Source organism: Pseudophryne corroboree, chromosome 9 (genome assembly GCF_028390025.1).
Source record: "Pseudophryne corroboree isolate aPseCor3 chromosome 9, aPseCor3.hap2, whole genome shotgun sequence".
NCBI lineage: Eukaryota > Metazoa > Chordata > Amphibia > Anura > Myobatrachidae > Pseudophryne > Pseudophryne corroboree.
The window spans coordinates 60,739,956-60,763,190 of record NC_086452.1 but is presented as its reverse complement, the minus strand read 5'-3'; the positions used below and the strand labels follow the sequence as shown (position 1 = coordinate 60,763,190).

Below are 23,235 nucleotides of genomic sequence, written 5' to 3'. Positions count from 1 at the left end.
GTGTGCCTTGAGGACCGTGGTTGGGAAACACTGCTCTACGGACTAGGAGAAAAAGATTTACCGGTAGGTTTAAAATCTTATTTTCTCTTACGTCCTAGAGGATGCTGGGGACTCAGTAAGGACCATGGGGTTTATAACAAAGCTCCAAACCGGGCGGGAGAGTGCGGAGGACTCTGCAGCACCGACTGAGCAAACGCAAGGTCCTCATCAGCCAGGGTATCAAACTTGTAGAATTTTGCAAAAGTATTTGAACCCGACCAAGTAGCTGCTCGGCAAAGCTGTGATGCCGAGAAACCTCAGGCAGCCGCCCAAGAAGAGCCCACCTTCCTAGTGGAATGGGCCTTTACCGAACTTGGTAACGGCAATCCAGCCGTAAAATGAGCCTGCTGAATCGTGTTACAGATCCAGCGAGCAATAGTCTGCTTAGAAGCAGGAGCGCCAACCTTGTTGGCTGCATACAGTACAAACAGAGCCTCTGTTTTCCTAACCCTAGCCGTCCTGGCTACATAAATTTTTCAGGCCCCGACTACATCCAGGGACTTGGAGTCCTCCAAGTCCCCCGTAGCCACAGGCACCACAATAGGTTGGTTCATATGAAATGAAGAAACCACCTTAGGCAAAAATTGAGGACGAGACCTCAACTCCGCTCTATCCACATGGAAAATCAAATAGGGGCTCTTGTGGGACAAGGCCACCAATTCAGACACCCGCCTTGCAGATGCCAAGGCCAATAACATGACCACCTTCCACGTGAGAAATTTTAATTCAACCGTTTGAAGAGGTTCAAACCAGTGAGATTTTAGGAAACTTAACACCACGTTAAGGTCCCACGGTGCCACTGGGGGCACAAAGGGGGGCTGGATGTGCAGCACTCCCTTCACAAACGTCTGGACTTCTGGGAGAGAAGCCAATTCCTTCTGGAAGAATATAGATAGGCTCCATTAAGGTACAGATTTCGGCCCTAACTTCAGGCCCATATCCACTCCTGTCTGTAGAAAGTGGAGAAACCGGCCCAGATGGAAATCTTCCGTAGGAGCATTCTTGGCTTCACACCAAGATACATACTTCCTCCAGATACGGTGATAATGTTTTGCAGTCACCTCCTTCCTAGCCTTTATCAGAGTAGGGATGACTTCCTCCAGAATACCTTTCCCAGCTAGGATTCGGTGTTCAACCGCCATGCCGTCAAACGTAGCCACGGTAAGTCTTGGAATACGCAGGGCCCCTGCTGCAACAGGTCCTCCCTAAGAGGAAGAGGCCACGGATCTGCTGTGATCATTTCCTGAAGATCTGAATACCAGGCCCTTCGAGGCCAATCTGGAACAACGAGTATTGTCTGCACTCTTTTTCGTCTTATGATTCTCAATATTTTTGAGATGAGAGGAAGAGGGGGGAACACATAGATCGACTGAAACACCCATGGTGTCACCAGGGCGTCCACCGCTACTGCCTGAGGGTCCCGTGACCTGGCACAATACCTCCGAAGCTTCTTGTTGAGGCGTGATGCCATCATGTCTATTTGAGGAATTCCCCAAAGACTCTGCAAAAACTTCTTGATGAAGTCCCCACTCTCCTGGATAGAGATGGTGTCTGCTGAGGAAGTCTGCCTCCCAGTTGTCCACTCCCGGAATGAAGACAGCTGACAGAGAGCTTACGTGATTTTCCGCCCAGCGAAGAATCCTGGTGGCTTCCGCCATCGCCACTCTGCTCCTTGTCCCGCCTTGGCGGTTTACATGAGCCATGGTTGTGACGTTGTCTAATTGAATCAGAACCGGTAAGTCGCGAAGAAGATTCTCCGCTTGTCGTAGGCCGTTGTATATGGCCCTCAATTCCAGTATGTTGATGTGTAGACAAGCCTCCTGGCTTGACCATAGTCCCTGAAAATGTCTTCCTTGTGTGACTGCTCCCCATCCTCGGAGGCTCGCGTCCGTGGTCACCAGAACCCAGTCCTGAATGCCGAACCTGTGACCCTCTAGAAGGTGAGCACTCTGCAGCCACCACAGGAGACACACCCTGGCCCTGGGGGACGGGGTTATTTTCTGATGTATTTGTAGATGGGACCCGGACCACTTGTCCAGAAGGTCCCACTGAAAAGTCCTCGCATGAAAACTGCCGAAGGGGATGGCCTCGTAGGCTGCCACCATTTTTCCCAGAACTCGAGTGCATTGATGAACTGACACTCTTTTTGGTTTTAGCAGGTCTCTGACTATGTTCTGGAGGTTCTGGGCTTTTTCCAATGGGAGAAAAACCTTCTTTTGTTCCGTGTCCAAAATCATGCCTAGGAATGATAGCCGAGTCGTTGGAACCAATTGTGACTTTGGCAGATTGAGAATACAACCGTGCTGTTGCAGCACTCTCAGGGAGAGCGACACGCTCTTCAGCAATTGATCTCTCGATCTCGCCTTTATCAGGAGACCGTCCAAGTATGGGATAATTGCGACTCCCTGCCTGCGCAGGAGCACTATCATCTCCGCCATCACCTTGGTGAAAATCCGTGGAAAGCCCAAACGGCAACGTCTGAAACTGGTAATGATAGTCATGTACAGCGAATCTCAGGTACTCCTGATGAGGGGGATATATGGGGACATGAAGGTATGCATCCTTTATGTCTAGTGACACCATAAAATCCCTCCCTTCCAGGCTGGATATTACAGCTCTGAGCGATTCCATCTTGAATTTTAACTTTTTCAAGTACAGGTTTAGGGATTTTAGATTTAAAATGGGTCTGACCGAACCATCCGGCTTCGGGACCACGAACAGGGTTGAATAGTACCCTTTTCCCTGTTGGACCAGGGGAACCTTGACAATCACTTGCTGTTGACACAGCTTTTGAATTGCAGCTAACACTACTTCCCTCTCCGGGGGTGAAGCTGGCAAGGCAGACTTGAAAAATCGGCGAGGGGGCACCTCTTCGAATTCCAGCTTGTTGCCTTGGGAAACAATTTCCATCGCCCAAGGATCCATGTCTGAAAGAACCCAGATCTGGCTGAAAAGTCGAAGACGTGCCCCCACTGGTGCGGACTCCCTCAGTAGAGCCCCAACGTCATGCGGTGGATTTTGTAGAAGCCGGGGAGGACTTCTGCTCCTGGGAACTAGCCGAAGCAGGCGTTCTATTTCCTCTACCCTTACCTCTGGCAAGGAAGGAGGAGCCCCGACCTCTTCTGGACTTATGCGACCGAAAGGACTGCATCTGATACTGTGGAGTTTTCTTTTGCTGTTGGGGAACAAAAGGTAAAAAGGTAGATTTACCCGCAGTAGCTGTGGAAACCAGGTCCGCGAGCCCATCCCCAAACAACACTTCACCCTTGTAAGGTAAAACCTCCATATGCTTCTTTGAGTCTGCATCAACCGTCCATTGGCGGGTCCATAGAGCTCAACTCGCAGAAATAGCCATGGCATTGGCTCTGGAACCCAGCAGCCCAACGTCTCTTTGAGCATCCTTCATATATAAGACTGCGTCTTTAATGTGGGCTAAGGTCAATAAAATGGTATCCCTGTCTAGGGTATCAAGGTCAGCTGACAAGGAATCTGTCCACGCTGCAACTGCACTACACACCCATGCCGATGATATTGCCGGTCTGAGCAAAGCACCTGTATGCGCATAAATAGACTTTAAAGTAGTTTCCTGTCTGCGATCAGCAGGATCCTTGAGGGCTGCTGTGTCCGGAGACGGTAGCGCCACCTTCTTGGACAGGCGTGTTAAAGCCTTGTCCACCCTGGGAGAGGATTCCTAACGTACTCTGTCCTGTGCAGGGAAAGGATACGCCATAAGAACCCTTTTGGGAATCTGCAGTTTTTTATCTGGAGTTTCCCAAGCCTTTTCAAATAACTCGTTAAGCTCATGGGATGGGGGAAAGGTTACCTCAGGTTTCTTTTCCTTATACATGCGCACCCTCGTGTCAGGGACAGAGGGGTCATCTGTGATATGCAACACATCTTTTATTGCAATAATCATATACTGAATACTTTTTGCCACCCTTGGGTGTAATTTTGCATCATCGTAGTCGAAACTGGAGTCAGAATCCGTGGCGGTACCAGTGTCTGCTATTTGGGATAGGGGACGTTTTTGAGACCCAGAAGGGCCCTGTGACCCAGTCCAATCTGTGGATTGACTCCCTGCTTTTTCCCTGGACTCTGCTTTGTCCATTCTCTTATGTAATGAGGTCACACTTGCATTTAACATATGCCACATGTCCATCCAATCATGAGTCGGCGTTGCCGACGGAGACACACCACTCATCTGCTCCACCTCCTCCTTGGACGAGCCTTCCGCTTAAGACATGCCGACACGCATGTACCGACACCCCCACACACACAGGGATATATCTATAAGGGGACAATTCCCCAACAAGGCCCTTTGGAGAGACAGAGAGAGAGTATGCCAGCACACACCCAGCGCCAACTGACACTGGAATAAAACCCAGATATATCGCTTTTTATATGTATAATAAATGTGTATACACTCGCTGCGCCTTACAAAGCCCCCCCCCCCCCCTCTTTTCAGCCCTCTGTCACCGAGTTCAGCAGGGGAGAGCTTCTCTGCAGCGCTCGGTGGAGAAAATGGCGCTGTTAGTGCTGAGGGATCAAGCTCCGCCCCCTCCAGCGGCGGGCTTCGGTCCCACTCCAATATACAAAAAATGGCGGGGGATTTTTTCATTTACTGCCTCCGCAGCCTAATGTACCCTGTTGCCAGTCCAGAGGTTTACATTGCTGCCCAGGGCGCCCCCCCTGCGCCCTGCACCCATCAGTGCCTTCAGTGTGTGTGTAGTGTGTGGGAGCAAGTCTTCTGCCGCCTTTGAAGTCTTCTTTCTTCTTATACTCACCCGGCTTCTATCTTCCGGCTCTGCGAGGAGGACGGCGGCGCGGCTCTGGGACGAATGGCGAGGTTGAGACCTGCGTTCCGACTCCCTCTGGAGCTAATGGTGTCCAGTAGCCTAAGAAGCAGAGCCTATCACTTAAGTAGGTCTGCTTCTCTCTCCTCAGTCCCACGATGCAGGGAGCCTGTTGCCAGCAGTGCTCCCTGAAAATAAAAAAACATAACAAAATTATTTTTCAGAGAAACTCAGGAGAGCTCCCCTGTAATGCACCCAGTCTCCTCTGGGCACAAAATCTAACCAAGGTCTGGAGGAGGGGCATAGAGGGAGGAGGCAGTGCACACCCATACTAAAAGTTCTTTATAGTGCCCATGTCTCCTGCGGAGCCTGTCTATACCCCATGGTCCTTACGGAGTCCCCAGCATCCTCTAGGACGTAAGAGAAAATAACACTACATGGCCAGAAGTAGGGGTCACCACCAGAACCTCACACCCATATGTGCTGGCTGAACATCTCATCCCAATACCACAAGCATCACAATGGATGTGGTCCTCTCCTTTGCTGTCGTAACAGTCCTCACTGCCACTAGCGTTTCGAACATGGCTGCGAGGACTCCCATCCATTCAGCCGCAAGAGCAATAGTGAGGTCGGGCACTGATGTTGGGGGGAAGCGGTGAAAATACAGTTAGTCAGGATCCCGGAAGTCACAAGGCCGACGAGCGGTGAAATGCCGCCGCCAGAATGCCGGTGACACAGGCTATTCTCCCTCAGTGGGTGTCCACGACACCCATAGAGGGAGAATATAACCTGTGGCGAGCGCAACAAGCTTTCTAGCGCTCGCCCCGCTGCCGGCATACTGGTGGCCAGGATGCCACTGTCTGTATACCGCCGGCCGCTGGTAAAGCAGACTGAACACATGTTGGGGATAGGGCCTGGCTTACAGCAGGCGTTCCAATTCATCCTAGGGATGGTCATCGGTGGGGTGTCCATCGATGGTTGCCATTGGTGATACCATCGATGGTACACAAACCATCTATGGTGAACCATCGATGGTTTGCACCACTCGATGGCCACCACTTGAAAGGCGCTGGCTGGACCGTGGGCCAATGAAAAACCAGGGGTGGGGCTTAGCAGGTGTCAGGGGGCGGAGCTATGCTCTGTGTCCCGGCACCACATAAAAAAAAAAAAAAAGATTTTACTTACCGGTAAATCTATTTCTCGTAGTCCGTAGTGGATGCAGGGGACTCCGTAAGGACCATGGGGAATAGACGGGCTCCGCAGGAGACATGGGCACTTTAAGAAAGAATTTGTATTCTGGTGTGCTCTGGCTCCTCCCTCTATGTCCCTCCTCCAGACCTCAGTTAAAGAAACTGTGCCCGGAAGAGCTGACAGTACAGGGAAAGGATTTTGGGAATCCAGGGTAAGACTCATACCAGCCACACCGTATAACTTGTGATAACTTTACCCAGCCAGTTAACAGTATGAACAATAAACAGAGCATCAGATAAACCCTGATGCAACTATAACATAACCCTTATTTAAGCATTAACTATATACAAGTATTGCAGAAGAAGTCCGCACTTGGGGGGTCGTTCCGAGTTGTTCGCTCGCAAGCTGCTTTTAGCAGCTTTGCACACGCTAAGCCGCCGCCTACTGGGAGTGAATCTTAGCTTATCAAAATTGCGAACGAAAGATTCGCAATATTGCGAAAAGACTTCTCTGTGCAGTTTCTGAGTAGCTCGAGACTTACTCTGCCAGTGCGATCAGTTCAGTGCTTGTCGTTCCTGGTTTGACGTCACAAACACACCCAGCGTTCGCCCAGACACTCCTCCGTTTCTCCAGCCACTCCCGCGTTTTTCCCAGAAACTGTAGCGTTTTTTCACACACTCTCATAAAACGGCCAGTTTCCGCCCAGAAACACCCACTTCCTGTCAATCACATTACGATCACCAGAACGAAGAAAAAACCTCGTAATGCCGTGAGTAAAATACCTAACTGCATAGCAAATTTACTTGGCGCAGTCGCACTGCGGACATTGCGCATGCGCATTAGCGACTAATCGCTCCGTTGCGAGAAAAAAATAACGAGCGAACAACTCGGAATGACCCCCTTGGGACGGGCGCCCAGCATCCACTACAAACTACGAGAAATAGATTTACCGGTAAGTAAAATCTTATTTTCTCTAACATCCTAGTGGATGCTGGGGACTCCGTAAGGACCATGGGGATTATACCAAAGCTCCCAAACGGGCGGGAGAGTGCGGATGACTCTGCAGCACCGATTGAGCAAACGATAGGTCCTCCTCAGCCAGGGTATCAAACTTGTAGAACCTTGCAAACGTGTTTGAACCTGACCAAGTAGCAGCTCGGCATAGTTGTAATGCCGAGACCCCTCGGGCAGCCGCCCAAGAAGAGCCCATCTTCCTAGTGGAATGGGCTTTTACTGATTTTGGCTGCGGCAATCCAGCCACAGAATGAGCCTGCTGGATCGTGTTACAGATCCAGCGAGCAATAGTCTGCTTTGAGCTTGAAGCAGGAGCACCAAGCTTGTTAGATGCATACAGGATAAACAGTGACTCCGTTTTCCTGACTCTATCCGTTCTGGCTACATAAATTTTCAAAGCCCTGACTACATCTAGTAACTCTGAATCCTCCAAATCACGAGTAGCCACCGGCACCACAATAGGTTGGTTCATATGAAAGGATGAGACCACTTTTGGCAGAAATTGTGGACTTGTCCTCAATTCCGCTCTATCCATATGGAAAACCAGATATGGGCTTTTACAGGACAAAGCCGCTAATTCTGACACGCGCTTAGCCGAAGCCAAGGCTAATAGCATGACCACCTTCCACGTGAGATATTTCAACTCCACTGTTTTAAGTGGTTCAAACCAGTGCGATTTCAGGAAACTTAACACCACGTTAAGATCCCAAGGTGCCACTGGAGGCACAAAAGGAGGCTGAATATGCAGCACTCCCTTCACAATCGTCTGAACTTCTGGCAGAGAAGCCAACTCTTTTTGAAAGAAAATGGAAAGGGCCGAAATCTGGACCTTAATTGAGCCTAACTTCAGGCCCAAATCCACTCCCGACTGAAGGAAGTGAAGGAACCGGTCCAGCTGAAACTCCTCCGTAGGAGCATTGCTGGCCTCACACCAAGAAACATATTTTCGCCATATCCGGTTATAATGTTAAGCTGTTACGTCCTTCCTAGCCTTTATCAGCGTAGGAATGACCTCCTCCGGAATACCCTTTTCTGCTAGGATCCGGCGTTCAACCGCCATGCCGTCAAACGCAGCCGCGGTAAGTCTTGGAAGAGACAGGGTCCCTGTTGCAACAGGTCCTGTCTTAGAGGAAGAGGCCACAGATCTTCTGTGAGCAATTCTTGCAGATCTGGATACCAAGTACTTCGTGGCCAATCTGGAACAATGAGAATTGTTCTTACTCCTCTTTTTTTTTATTATCCTCAGTACCTTGGGTATGAGAGGAAGAGGAGGAAATACATAGACCGACTGGAACACCCACGGTGTCACCAAGGCGTCTACAGCTACCGCCTGAGGGGCCCTTGACCTGGCGCAATAGCTCTGTAGCTTTTTGTTGAGGCGTGACGCCATCATGTCTATCTGTGGCAGTTCCCACCGACTTATAATCTGTGTGAAGACTTCTTGATGAAGTCCCCACTCTCCCGGGTGTAGGTCGTGTCTGCTGAGGAAGTCTGCTTCCCAGTTGTCCACTCCCGGGATGAACACTGCTGACAGTGCGCTTACGTGAGTCTCCGCCCAGCGAAGAATCCTGGTGGCTTCCGCCATCGCCACTCTGCTCCTTGTGCCGCCTTGGCGATTTACATGAGCCACTGCGGTTATGTTGTCTGACTGAATCAGAACCGGTTGGTCGCAAAGTAGGGACTCCGCTTGACGTAGGGCGTTGTATATGGCCCTTAATTCCAGGATGTTGATGTGAAGGCAAGTCTCCTGACTTGACCACAGGCCTTGGAAATTTCTTCCCTGTGTGACTGCCCCCCACCCCCGGAGGTTTGCATCCGTGGTCACCAGGACCCAGTCCTGAATGCCGAATCTGCGGCCCTCTAGAAGGTGTGCACTCTGCAGCCACCACAGCAGAGACACCCTGGCCCTGGGGGATAGGGCGATTAACCGATGCATCTGAAGATGTGATCCGGACCATTTGTCCAGGAGATCCCATTGAAAGGTCCTCGCATGGAACCTGCCGAATTGAATGGCCTCGTATGATGCCACCATCTTTCCCAGGACTCGTGTGCAGTGATGCACTGACACCTTTTTTGGTTTTAACAGGTCTCTGACCAGTGTCATGAGTTCCTGAGCCTTCTCCCTCGGGAGATAAACCTTCCTCTGGTCTGTGTCCAGAATCATGCCCAGGAAAGGGAGACGAGTCGTACGGATCAACTGCGACTTTGGGATATTTAGAATCCAGCCGTGCTGTCCTAACACCTCCAGAGAGCGTGCTACGCTGATCAATAACTGCTCTCTTGACCTCGCTTTTATGAGATCGTCCAAGTATGGGATAATTGTGACCCCTTGCTTCCGCAGGAGTACCATCATTTCCGCCATTACCTTGGTAAATATTCTCGGTGCCGTGGAGAGACCAAACGGCAACGTCTGAAATTGGTAATGACAATCCTGTACCACAAATCTGAGGTACGCCTGATGAGGCGGATAAATGGGGACATGAAGGTATGCATCCTTTATGTCCAGAGACACCATAAAATCCCCCTCTTCCAGGCTTGCAATGACCGCTCTGAGCGATTCCATCTTGAACCTTTTCAGGTATATGTTCAGGGATTTTAAATTCAATATGGGTCTGACCGAACCGTCCGGTTTCGGTACTACAAACATGGTCGAATAATAACCCTTTCCTTGTTGAAGGAGGGGAACTTTGACCACCACCTGTTGAAGATACAATTTGTGAATTGCCGCTAACACTATTTCCCTCTCTAAAGGGGAAGCTGGCAGGGCCGATTTTAGGTAACGGTGAGGGGGCATCTCTTCGAATTCCAGCTTGTATCCCTGAGACACAATTTCTATTGCCCAGGGATCCAACTGGGAGTGAACCCACTTGTGGCTGAAGTTTCGGAGACGCACCCCAACCGGGCCTAGCTCCGCCTGTGGAGCCCCAGCGTCATGCGGTGGATTTAGTGGAAGCCGGGGAGGACTTCTGTTCTTGGGAACTAGCTGCGTTGTGCAGTTTTCTTTCTCTGCCCCTGCCCCTGGCAAGAAAGGACGCACCTCGGACTTTCTTGCCTCTTTGTGATCAAAAGGACTGCATTTGGTAATACGGTGCTTTCTTAGGCTGTGAGGAAACATATGGAAAGAAATTTGACTTTCCAGCAGTAGCTGTGGAGTCCAGGTCCGAGAGACCCTCCCCAAACAATTCCTCACCCTTGTAGGGTAAAACCTCCATGTGCCTTTTTGAGTCGGCATCACCTGTCCATTGCAGAGTCCACAGGACCCTTCTGGCAGAAATCGACATTGCATTTATTCTAGAGCCCAGTAGGCTAATGTCTCTTTGAGCATCTCTCATATATAGGACAGCGTCTTTTATATGCCCCAGGGTCATTAATATAGTATCCTTGTCTAAGGTATCCAGTTCCTCAGACAAGGTGTCAGTCCATGCTGCTACAGCACTACATACCCAGGCCGATGCTATCGCTGGCCTGAGTAAGGTACCTGAATGTGTATAAATGGACTTCAGGGTACCCTCCTGCTTTCTATCCGCAGCATCTTTGAGGGTGGCCGTATCCTGTGACGGTAGGGCTACCCTCTTGGATAAGCGTGTTAAAGCTTTGTCCACCCTAGGGACGGATTCTCAGCGTAACCTGTCTGTTGGCGGGAAAGGATACGCCATAAGCATCCTTTTGGAAATCTGCAGTTTTTTATCTGGAGATTCCCAAGCCTTTTCACATAACTCATTTAGCTCATGTGAAGGGGGAAAGGTCACCACTTGCCTTTTTTCCCCGTACATATGAACCCTCTTGTCAGGGACTGGGGTTTCCTCTGTGATGTGCAACACATCCTTAATTGCTATAATCATATAACGGATGGCTTTAGCCAATTTAGGCTGTAACTTTGCATCATCGTAATCGACACTGGAGTCAGAATCCATGTCGGTATCTGTGTCAACAATTTGGTATAGTGGGCGCTTCTGAGACCCTGACGGCCTCTGCGACATAGGATCAGGCACGGGTTGAGACCCTGACTGTCCTGAGGCTTCTGCTTTGTCTAACCTTTTATGTAAGGAATTAACATTATCATGTAAAACCTTCCACATATCCATCCAATCAGGTGTCGGCGGAGACACCTCATTCATTTGCTCCCGCTCTGTTTCCACATAGCCTTCCTCGTCAGACATGTCGACACAAGCGTACCGACACACCACACACACAGGGGATGCTCTTTTTTGAAGACAGTTCCCCCACAAGGCCGTTTGGAGAGACAGAGAGTATGCCAGCACACACCCCAGCGCTATAAAACCCAGGAATCACACAGTAACTTAGTGTTTACCCAGTAGCCGCTGTAATAATGATTTTTGCGCCTAATTATGTGCCCCCCCCCCTCTTTTTCACCCTCTTCTACCGTGTATCTGCAGGGGAGAGCCTGGGGAGCTTCCTCTCAGCGGAGCTGTGGAGAAAAAATGGCGCTGGTGAGTACTTCTGTCCCGCGTTTTTATACAATATTATGGCGGGGGCTCATACATATATACAGTGCCCAACTGTATATATCTACTTTTTGCCAAGAGGTCCTAATTGCTGCCCAGGGAGCCCCCCCCCCCCTGCGCCCTGCACCCTTACAGTGACCAGAGTATGTGGGTGTAGTGTGGGAGCAATGGCGCACAGCTGCAGTGCTGTGCGCTACCTCAGTGAATACTGGAGTCTTCTGCCGCCGATTTCGAAGTCTTCTTGCTTCTTTCACCGGCTTCTGTCTTCCGGCTCTGCGAGGGGGACGGCGGCGCGGCTCCGGGATCGGACGACAAAGGGCGAGATCCTGTGTACGATCCCTCTGGAGCTAATGGTGTCCAGTAGCCTAAGAAGCAGGACCTATCTTCAGAGAGTAGGGCTGCTTCTCTCCCCTCAGTCCCACGCTGCAGAGAGTCTGTTGCCAGCAGAGCTCCCTGAAAATAAAAAAACCTAACAAAATACTTTCTTATAGCAAGCTCAGGAGAGCTCACTAAACAGCACCCAGCTCGTCCGGGCACAGATTCAAACTGAGGTCTGGAGGAGGGACATAGAGGGAGGAGCCAGAACACACCAGAATACAAATTCTTTCTTAAAGTGCCCATGTCTCCTGCGGAGCCCGTCTATTCCCCATGGTCCTTACGTAGTCCCCAGCATCCACTAGGACGTTAGAGAAAAAGTATTCGGTTATACCTTTCCATCGATGGAGGGAAACCATCTGGTTCTCCCCCATCGATGGCAAAAGTATTCTACATCGGCCATAAACCATCGATGATTTTGAATCATCGATGGCCGATGGCCATCCCTATTTCATCCCAAAGGTGTTTGATGGGGCTGTAGTCTTTGAGCTCTAGTCTACAAGTTCTTACATCGAGATTGCTTACAGAGACAGCTTGCAAACTCTAGGGGCAGTAGTCAATTCTTTCCGCCCCCTTCCACACCCGGTCTGTTTCTGATAGGCGTGGTATCATCATTTCGGGGTAGCGAGGTGCCCTAACCCTTTTACACAGCTAAACCAGATTACTATGGGCACGATAATGGGGATCACTTTAGAAAGGAGATTGGGCACGATATATCATTTGAATACCGCCTTAGTAGTCAGAGTCAGTACTCAACAGTCCCGTTTGTGAGCTACCACCACTTTGTGACTGGGCTTTTGACACTAGACACATCCAATGCACAATAACAGCCCTGGCACGCGGCCGGGACTTCTCTAGCAGGACAGAAGTTTGATGAGCTGGCTTGTTGGAAAGGTGGCATCCTATGACAGTGCCATACTGAAAGCCAACCCATTCTGCTGCTAACGTGTGACTACAGAGATCGCCGGGGTGCGCAATGGATGTTAGGCACTGTTTCGCAATGGGCGTGGCTGAAACACACAATTAGGAGGAGTATACACATACTATACTACTGGCCATGTAATGTACTGATGGCATCTGATATCAGTGAAAGAGTTGGGAATGCAGCTGAGGTGTGGGAAATCTGCCAGGATTGTCAGACAACCACTCCTAACATGGGAGTACCCCTGCGTGCGAGGGTTCCCAACACTCCAGTTATCTCATGCATGTTACGCAGCCTTTACTAAGCAGTAATAGAGGCTCTGTATGAGCATTTGGTAGATTAACGGCAGAAAGGTGCGACTGGGAGATGTTTCATGAAACACGCAGACATTCGCATGAATGCGCTCTCCCGAGAGTTCTCCAATCCAATGAAAAATGCCTATTTGCGGTACTCGTAGCGGTGGTTTCCGAATTGTCAGCCATATGCGATGTGCATGGAAAAAATGGGGTGACCTTCCTGGACCCCAAAAAGTGACAAATTAGTTTGCAGAATCATATAGACGGCTATTAGAGGTCATAAGGAAAGTAGTGGAGATTGGTGAGAAAATGGTGAAAAGCAATTACCGTATTTAAAAAAAAAAAATGAAAACTAATTACATTTTGGGTACGTAAAGCAATTTGGTTGATTTTGAGGTTATTTTTTTTAAACCCAACATGACATGTAATTATTGGACTAATTAAGCTAATTGGAAACTTTCAATTGCCTAATTAGTCATGTGGTGGCGTTGGTGGGGTGAAGGTGCGGGGGGGGGGGGGGGGGGGGGTGTCCACAGGGGTTCTGCGTGGTGCCCTGACATTTTAACCTTACAATAAGTAATTTCCCTGCCATCTCCCGCCCTCAGTGAGGTGTGAGAGGAAACATGCGCGTTTCCTGTGCCTGGCTTTAGTGCCTCAACTCGATTGCAAAATACAAATCTGCAGAGAAAACGGCAACTCGCATCTCGCGCCTCATTGGACTGACCCCTTAGCATGGGTCTTGGTTATGGACTGCGCCATGTAAGCATTGACTGGAGGTGTTGGTAAATTACTAGGATATGGCTACATACAGGAACAATGTGTATCCCTCCGCCACCAATACAGAAGCTTCTATTGTCCCTACTGGGATGTAGTTCTGTGACCGCCGGTCAGGAGACAGCGGTCCCAATACCTACGCCTACATCCCACCCCCTCAAGATCCAGACAGTCGGCATGTCGACTAACAGGGACTATTCCCACTTGTGGGTGTCCACAACATCAATAGTGTGGGAACAGAACCTGTGGCAAGCGCAAGGGGCTTCGGTATTGTAATCCCTAGGATCCCGGCGTTGGTATGGTGACCGGCGGGATCCCAAGCACCAGTCACCCATACCCATCCCGTCCTGCTATTTGCAAAATTAATTAACATTTTATTTAGTTTTATACCAATTTAATTACAGTTTGATCATATTAAAACTAATAATAAAAAGGACTTCAAGCTTTTTTATGGATGTTGAACTCATGAAAATGTATACAATACCCGCCCCGAAAAAAAAAAAACACAAAAAAAAAAAAGATAGATATGGTTTCAACACCCTTGAGGCACCCAGCTGCACCTCCATCACCCTGGCCGTGCCTGCCCGCACCTCCAGCAGCATGATGGCACCCTGCCCACTCCTCCAACCTCCGAGCTGCATCCCCCGCACCACCATCACCTGCTCTGCCTGCCAATACCCTAGCGAGGGAAATAATGACATAATAAGCAGTTGTATTTCTAGTATAAGTTTTCCACCATCAGATAATGTATTGCCCAATATCTCCTCCAATCAACATTAATCACATTGCTTTATCTTTCCTATTTCCAGCTACGCTTTCAGTCCTGTAGATCATCAGGCAGATCCAACGCGGCACTACTGTACATTGGATACAAGTGTTCTCAGAGAACAGCTGTGTGTCAAATACAAAAAGAACAGTAAAATAGCTACTTGATGCTATAAATGCATGACTAAAAAGCACAGCCGGAATAAACCCAACAAAACGCAACAGCAAAGCATCTAGTAAAAGTTATATATTTCTCCCACAATAAGCAGTGATCCGTTCCATACGGAGAATATGAACAGGGCTCTAAAATGAAAGTGAAACCAGCCATGACCCGGAGGTTTCCCAAACATCTCCCAACATCTACTCTGCGTTCTGCGTTTCTGAATGCGACATTGGCAGGAACTCCCACACCCCTTATTTCAGGGCTAAGGATCCAGAGCTCCGTTACACAGAACAGGGACATCTGGAAGTTTAAACTATTTAAGTACTAATCTCTGATCTCAAGGAGATTGAGTCCAGCAAATAGACAGAGTAAATTATATCTTCAGAAGAGACTGTACTACCGTCCACTGTCCCCGTTACAGGAGCTTGTAATTAAATGCAGATTGTTAAACTTATTTTTGTTTCATACGGAAGCCACAGAACATTTCTGCTCTGAACATAAATCTGCATGAATAGATTCAACACTCTTGCAAGGTCTAAGCAGTAAGATCATAAAGGAAAAGGTGCAGAAAACGAGACCTCTCAGCCCCGCTAGTCATGCCACCACAAGGGCGTATATACATGTGCCAGTAACGATCCAGAAAGCGCAAGTTTCTTTACAGAATCCTGTCAAAATAATTATGCAGTTACCTTGAAAACTTCGGAGAAGAAGCCCGAGCCAATCTTTTCACACGTGAAGTCATCGAGCCGCGTGAGCCTGGAGAAGGCGCTGATGAGGGCATTGTAGGAGGAAGAGTAGACTTTCCCCAGCTGAGCAATCCCACCCTCTCCCCCAAGGCTGTCCTCAATCCGCTCTAAGCGAGGGGGGAACCCGGCTATCGAGTTCCGTTTGTTCCGATCCATTGTTCCCTGAGTAGTGTGGCTGGGATTGTAGCAGAGTTACGCTCACATTTTAGGATCGCCAGGAATTGGGGTTTCTGGTGGTTATGAAATGCTGAAAAATACAGGAAAAAAAAGAATAAAATAAAGGCTATAATATGTGGTGTACACTGCCAAGTAATTGCCACCACAGACTCGTCACCTACACACAATATTGACGTTTGCTCATTTGACTTTAGAATTGTTAGGTCTCAGAAGAGAATTGTATCCTGAATATGTATAACAGTTTAAGTCGGAAAAAGTAATGGACTAGCTAATAAAGTTATCCGACGGCGCACAGCCCCTTTCATTTTACAATCCAGCATAATACAGCCAAAAATCAACATACGCTACAACTAGCTATACAAATAATAAATAACTGTCATTATCTGTTTATAACACCATTTCTACAGAAACTTGTCCATGGATTGCCACTTCCGGTTCCCAATCCATCTTGGAACTAGCGAGGTGTGCTTGGTCTTGTAGTGACACAACAGCTAGACAACCACAGGCTGCCACCTAAATAAACAGAGTAAACCCATGAATGCGGTGATCAATCGTGGGGGTCTATTACACACATTGGGGGTCATTCAGAGTTGTTCGCTCTTTATTTTTTTCTCGCAACGGAGCGATTAGTCGCTAATGCGCAATGTCCGCAAGTAAATTTGCTATGCAGTTAGGTATTTTACTCACGGCATTACAAGGTTTTTTCTTCGTTCTAGTGATCGTAATGTGATTGACAGGAAGTGGGTGTTTCTGGGTGGAAACTGGCCGTTTTATGGGTGTGTGCGAAAAAACGCTACCGTTTCTGGGAAAAACGCGGGAGTGGCTGGAGAAACGGAGGAGTGTCTGGCCGAACGCTGGGTATGTTTGTGACGTCAAACCAGGAACGACACTGACTGAACTGATCGCAGATGCCGAGTAAGTCTGGAACCACTCAGAAACTGCTAAGAAGTGTCTATTCGCAATTCTGCTAAACTTTCGTTAGCAATTTTGATAAGCTAAGATTCACTCCCAGTAGGCGGCGGCTTAGCGTGTGCAAAGCTGCTAAAAGCAGCTTGCGAGCGAACAAATCGGAATTACCCCCTTAATACAGAAATCATTCACAGGTCTCTGAACCATGATGATCCAATTTATTGCTCACTGCACAGCTAGGGAATCAGCAAGCAATCCGCGGCGAACTGCTACCTGATTCAGGGGACAAGAGTTCTAGCATCTCATAGGTACCCCAGAAAAGACAAATATCTGAAGACTGACCCTTTCTGTCCTCTTATTATGTACAGTGGGGCAAAAAAGTATTTGGACAGCCACCGATTGTGCAAGTTGGCCCACTTAAAAAGATGAGAGAGGTCTGTAATTTCCATCATAGGTACACTTCAACTGAGAGAGACAGAATCTGAAGGAAAAAAATAATAAAAAATAAATAAAAAAAAAACAGGAAATCACATTGTATGATTTTGAAACAATTTATTTGTATATTCTTGTGGATAATAAATATTTGGACAATCAAAAAGTTTAACTCAATACTTTGTAATATAACCTCGGTTGGCAATTACAGAGGTCAAACGTTTCCTGTAGTTCTTGACCAGGTTTGCACACACTGTAGCAGGTATTTTGGCCCACTTTTCCATACAGATCTTCTCTAGATCTGTCATGTTTTGGGGCTGTCGCCGGGAAACACGGACTTTTAACTCCCTCCACAGATTTTCTATTGGGTTGAGGGCTGGAGACTGGCTAGGCCACCCCAGGACCTTGAAATGCTTCTTACAGAGCCACTCCTTAGTTGCCCGGCGGTGTGTTTGGGGTCATTATCATGCTGGAAGACCCAGCCACGTTCCATCTTCAATGCTCTTACTGAGGGAAGGAGGTTTATGCCCAAAATCTCACGATACATGGCCCCATTCATCCTCTCCTTAATACGGATCAGTTGTCCTGTCCCCTTAGCAGAAAAGTAGCAACGAAGCATTAGTGATGTGCACCGGAAATTTTTCGGGTTTTGTGTTTTGGTTTTGGGTTCGGCTCCGCGGCCGTGTTTTGGGTTCGAACGCGTTTTGGCAAAACCTCACCGAATTTTTTTTTTCCGGATTCGGGTGTGTTTTGGATTCGGGTGTTTTTTTCAAAAAACCCTAAAAAACAGCTTAAATCATAGAATTTGGGGGTCATTTTGATCCCATAGTATTATTAACCTCAATAACCATAATTTACACTCATTTTCAGTCTATTCTGAACACCTCACAATATTATTTTTAGTCCTAAAATTTGCACCGAGGTCGCTGGATGGTAGTGTTCACTCTAGCCTTCTTTCACGGGGCGCTGCGCCCTGCCCCTTTTCTGAGTGGCAGAATGCGCCCTGCCCGTTTGTGCCCGCCCTGCCGCCCTGCTGATTACTAAAGGACTGCCTACTCACCGCTGCGCCGGGTGCGCTGTCACTGCCTCCTGCTCCTCCCCACCGCTCTGTCACATCACGCTGTCACTGCCCTCTGCTCCTCCCCGCCGCTCTGTCACATCGCGCTGTCACTGCCCCCTGCTCCTCCCCGCCGCTCTGTCCCGCCGCGCTGTCACTGCCCCCTGCTCCTCCCCACCGCTCTGTCACATCACGCTGTCACTGCCCTCTGCTCCTCCCCGCCGCTCTGTCACATCGCACTGTCACTGCCCCCTGCTCCTCCCCGCCGCTCTGTCACATAGCGCTGTCACTGCCCCCTGCTCCTCCCTGCCGCTCTGTCACATAGCGCTGTCACTGCCCCCTGCTCCTCCCCACTGCTCTGTCACATAGCGCTGTCACTGCCCCCTGCTCCTCCCCGCCGCTCTGTCCCGCCGCGCTGTCACTGCCCCCTGCAGCTGCCTTAGGCTTGTCGCGCTGATGCGCTGGCTGAAGGGAATCTGGTAAGCTAAGGAGGGCTGGGTTTGCTTCTCCCGCCGAGGCAAACCCAGCCCTCCCTCCTCTGTGTGCATGGATCAATGTGGTGGCCATTTTTAACCAGCTCCGCGGTGTGTGAGGGGGGACCAGCGCAATCAACTCCCGCAGCATCAGCCCCCAGTAAGTAAAATTGGCACAAAAAAAGCAGAGATCAAAAATGTGCCCTACCTGGTGCAGTGTGTCTCAGTGCTCTCTACCTGGTGCAGTGTGTCTCAGTGCTCTCTACCTGGTGCAGTGTGTCTCAGTGCTCTCTACCTGGTGCAGTGTGTATCAGTGCTCTCTACCTGGTGCAGTGTGTCTCAGTGCTCTCTACCTGGTGCAGTGTGTCTCAGTGCTCTCTACCTGGTGCAATGTTTCTCAGTGCTCTCTACCTGGTGCAGTGTGTCTCAGTGCTCTCTACCTGGTGCAATGTTTCTAAGTGCGCTCTACCTGGTGCAATGTGTATAACGTGCTCTCTACCTGGTGCAATGCGTATAATGTGCTCTCTACCTTGTGCAATGTTAATCAGTGCTTTCTACCTGGTGCAATGTGTATAACGTGCTCTCTACCTGATGCAATGTTTTTCAGTGCTCTCTACCTGGTGCAATGTGTATAACGTGCTCTCTACCTGGTGCAATGTTTTTCAGTGCTCTCTACCTGGTGCAATGTGTATAACGTGCTCTCTACCTGGTGCAATGTGTATAACGTGCTCTCTACCTGGTGCAATGTGTATAACGTGCTCTCTACCTGGTGCAATGTGTATAACGTGCTCTCTACCTGGTGCAATGCGCATAATGTGCTCTCTACCTTGTGCAATGTTAATCAGTGCTTTCTACCTGGTGCAATGTGTATAACGTGCTCTCTACCTGGTGCAATGTTTTTCAGTGCTCTCTACCTGGTGCAATGTGTATAACGTGCTCTCTACCTGGTGCAATGTTTCTCAGTGCTCTCTACGTGGTGTAATGTTTCTTAGTGCTCTGTATCTGGTGCATTGTGTATAACGTGCTCTGCCTGGCGCAAAGTGTAGAATGTGCTCTATCTGGCGCAATATGTATAACGTGATCTACCTGTCGCAGTGTGTATAGGAGGTTCTACCTGGTGCAGTGAGTATTAGCTGCACTACTCTGTGGTGTAATGTGAATTGCCACTATTATGTGGCCGTGCTCCTTCCCCATGAAAAACAGCGCTCCTAAATTTTTCGCCGGGCACTGTCCATTCTTTGGCCTTTCAGAATGGGAGGACCAAGCATTATAGTATGTACCTAATTTTGCCCTTCTAAATGAAAAATGTGCCCTCCCGAATGAAAAATGTGCCCTCCCGAATGAAAAATGTGCCCTCCCGAATGAAAAATGTGCCCTCCCCGTGATCAGCACCCTGCCCTAAAAAAATCCTAGAGTGAACACTAGGATGGCTAAGGTAAGCGACACAAGTGGCCGACACAAACACCTGGCCCATCTAGGAGTGGCACTGCAGTGTCACGCAGGATGGCCCTTCAAAAAAATACTCCCCAAACAGCACATGACGCAAAGAAAAATGAAAGAAAAAAGAGGTGCAAGATGGAATTGTCCTTGGGCCCTCCCACCCACCCTTATGTTGTATAAACAGGACATGCACACTTTAACGAACCCATCATTTCAGCGACAGGGTCTGCCACACGACTGTGACTGAAATGACTGGTTGGTTTGGGCCCCCACCAAAAAAGAAGCAATCAATCTCTCCTTGCACAAACTGGCTCTACAGAGGCAAGATGTCCACCTCATCATCATCGTCCAATTCATCACCCCTTTCACTGTGTACATCCCCCTCCTCACAGATTATTAATTCATCCCCACTGCTGAAATCCACCATCTCAGGTCCCCGTGCACTTTCTGGAGGCAATTGCTGCTGGTGAATGTCTCCACGGAGGAATTGATTATAATTCATTTTAACGAACATTATCTTCTCCACATTTTCTGGAAGTAACCTCGTACGCCGATTGCTGACAAGGTGAGCGGCGGCACTAAACACTCTTTCGGAGTACACACTGGAGGGAGGGCAATTTAGGTAGAATAAAGCCAGTTTCTGCAAGGGCCTCCAAATTGCCTCTTTTTCCTGCCAGTATACGTACGGACTGTCTGACGTGCCTACTTGGATGCGGTCACTCATATAATCCTCCACCATTCTTTCAATGGTGACAGAATCATATGCAGTGACAGTAGACGACATGTCAGTAATCGTTGGCAGGTCCTTCAGTCTGGACCAGATGTCAGCACTCGCTCCAGACTGCCCTGCATCACCGCCAGCGGGTGGGCTCGGAATGCTTAGCCTTTTCCTCGCACCCCCAGTTGCGGGAGAATGTGAAGGAGGAGCTGTTGACGGGTCACGTTCCGCTTGACTTGACAATTTTCTCAACAGCAGGTCTTTGAACCCCTGCAGACTTGTGTCTGCCGGAAAGAGAGATACAACGTAGGTTTTAAATCTAGGATCGAGCACGGTGTCCAAAATGTAGTGCTCTGATTTCAACAGATTGACCACCCGTGAATCCTGGTTAAGCGAATGAAGGGCTCCATCCACAAGTCCCACATGCCTAGCGTAATCGCTCTGTTTTAGCTCCTCCTTCAATGTCTCCAGCTTCTTCTGCAAAAGCCTGATGAGGGGAATGACCTGACCTCAGGCTGGCAGTGTCTGAACTGACTTCACGTGTGGCAAGTTCAAAAGGTTGCAGAACCTTGCACAACGTTGAAATCATTCTCCACTGCGCTTGAGACAGGTGCATTCCACCTCCTTTGCCTATATCGTGGGCAGATGTATAGGCTTGAATGGCCTTTTGCTGCTCCTCCATCCTCTGAAGCATATAGAGGGTTGAATTCCACCTCGTTACCACCTCTTGCTTCAAATGATGGCAGGGCAGGTTCAGGTGTTTTTGGTGGTGCTCCAGTCTTCTGTGCCTGTACGCCGAAAGTGGCCCGCAATTCTTCTGGCCACCGACAGCATCTCTTGCACGCCCCTGTCGTTTTTTAAATAATTCTGCACCACCAAATTCAAGGTATGTGCAAAACATGGGACGTGCTGGAATTTGCCCAGATGTAATGCACGCACAATATTGCTGGCATTGTCCGATGCCACAAATCCCCAGGAGAGTCCAATTGGGGTAAGCCATTCTGCGATGATCTTCCTCAGTTGCCGTAAGAGGTTTTCAGCTGTGTGCGTATTCTGGAAAGCGGTGATACAAAGCGTAGCCTGCCTAGGAACGAGTTGGCGTTTGCGAGATGCTGCTACTGGTGCCGCCGCTGCTGTTCTTGCAGCGGGAGGCAATACATCTACCCAGTGGGCTGTCACAGTCATGTAGTCCTGAGTCTGCCCTGCTCCACTTGTCCACATGTCCGTGGTTAAGTGGACATTGGGTACAACTGCATTTTTTAGGACACTGGTGACTCTTTTTCTGAGGTCTGTGTACTTTTTCGGTATCGCCTGCCTAGAGAAATGGAACCTAGATGGTATTTGGTACCGGGGACACAGTACCTCAATCAAGTCTATAGTTCTGAAGTAACGATGGATACCGGAACCACGTTTCTCACCGCCCAGGCTGCCAAGGCCTGTTATCCGCTTTGCAGCAGGATGACTGCTGTGATATTTCATCTTCCTCGCAAAGGACTGTTGGACAGTCAATTGCTTACTGGAAGTAGTACAAGTGGTCTTTCGACTTCCCCTCTGGGATGACCATCGACTCCCAGCAGCAACAACAGCAGCAGTAGGCGTTACACTCAAGTATACATCGGAGGAATCACAGGCATGAGAGGACTCGTCAGACTTGCCAGTGACATGGCCTGCAGGACTATTGGCTTTCCTGGGTAAGGAGGAAATTGACACTGAGGGAGTTGGTGGTGTGGTTTGCGTGAGCTTGGTTACAAGAGGAAGGGATTTACTGGTCAGTGGACTGCTGTCGCCCAAAGTTTTTGAACTTGTCACTGACTTATGATGAATGCGCTGCAGGTGACGTATAAGGGAGGATGTTCCGAGGTGGTTAACGTCCTTACCCCTACTTATTACAGCTTGACAAAGGCAACACACGGCTTGACACCTGTTCTCCGCATTTGTGTTGAAATAATTCCACACCGAAGAGCTGATTTTTTTTGTATTTTGACCAGGCATGTCAATGGCCATATTCCTCCCACGGACAACAGGTGTCTCCCCGGGTGCCTGACTTAAACAAACCACCTCACCATCAGAATCCTCCTTGTCAATTTCCTCCCCAGCGCCAGCAACACCCATATCCTCATCCTGGTGTACTTCAACACTGACATCTTCAATTTGACTATCAGGAACTGGACTGCGGGTGTTCCTTCCAGCACTTGCAGGGGGCGTGCAAATGGTGGAAAGCGCAAGCTCTTCCCATCCAGTGTTGGGAAGGTCAGGCATCGCAACCGACACAATTGGACTCTCCTTGGGGATTTGTGATTTCGAAGAACGCACAGTTCTTTGCTGTGCTTTTGCCAGCTTAAGTCTTTTCATTTTTCTAGCGAGAGGCTGAGTGCTTCCATCCTCATGTGAAGCTGAACCACTAGCCATGAACATAGGCCAGGGCCTCAGCCGTTCCTTGCCACTCCGTGTCGTAAATGGCATATTGGCAAGTTTACGTTTCTCC

General features: G+C 49.1%; 1 protein-coding gene across 2 annotated transcripts in view; it reads right to left on the bottom strand.

The window, feature by feature from the left end:
• TESK2 (testis associated actin remodelling kinase 2) overlaps window positions 1-23,235 on the bottom strand; it is a 184,740-nt gene that overhangs the window by 154,125 nt on the left and 7,380 nt on the right. For both annotated transcript variants that reach the window (XM_063939412.1, XM_063939413.1), the window contains exon 2: window positions 15,488-15,791. In XM_063939412.1, the coding sequence (XP_063795482.1) occupies window positions 15,488-15,700 (213 nt within the window). In that variant the 5' untranslated portion in view covers window positions 15,701-15,791. The remainder of the gene's footprint in view (window positions 1-15,487; window positions 15,792-23,235) is intronic.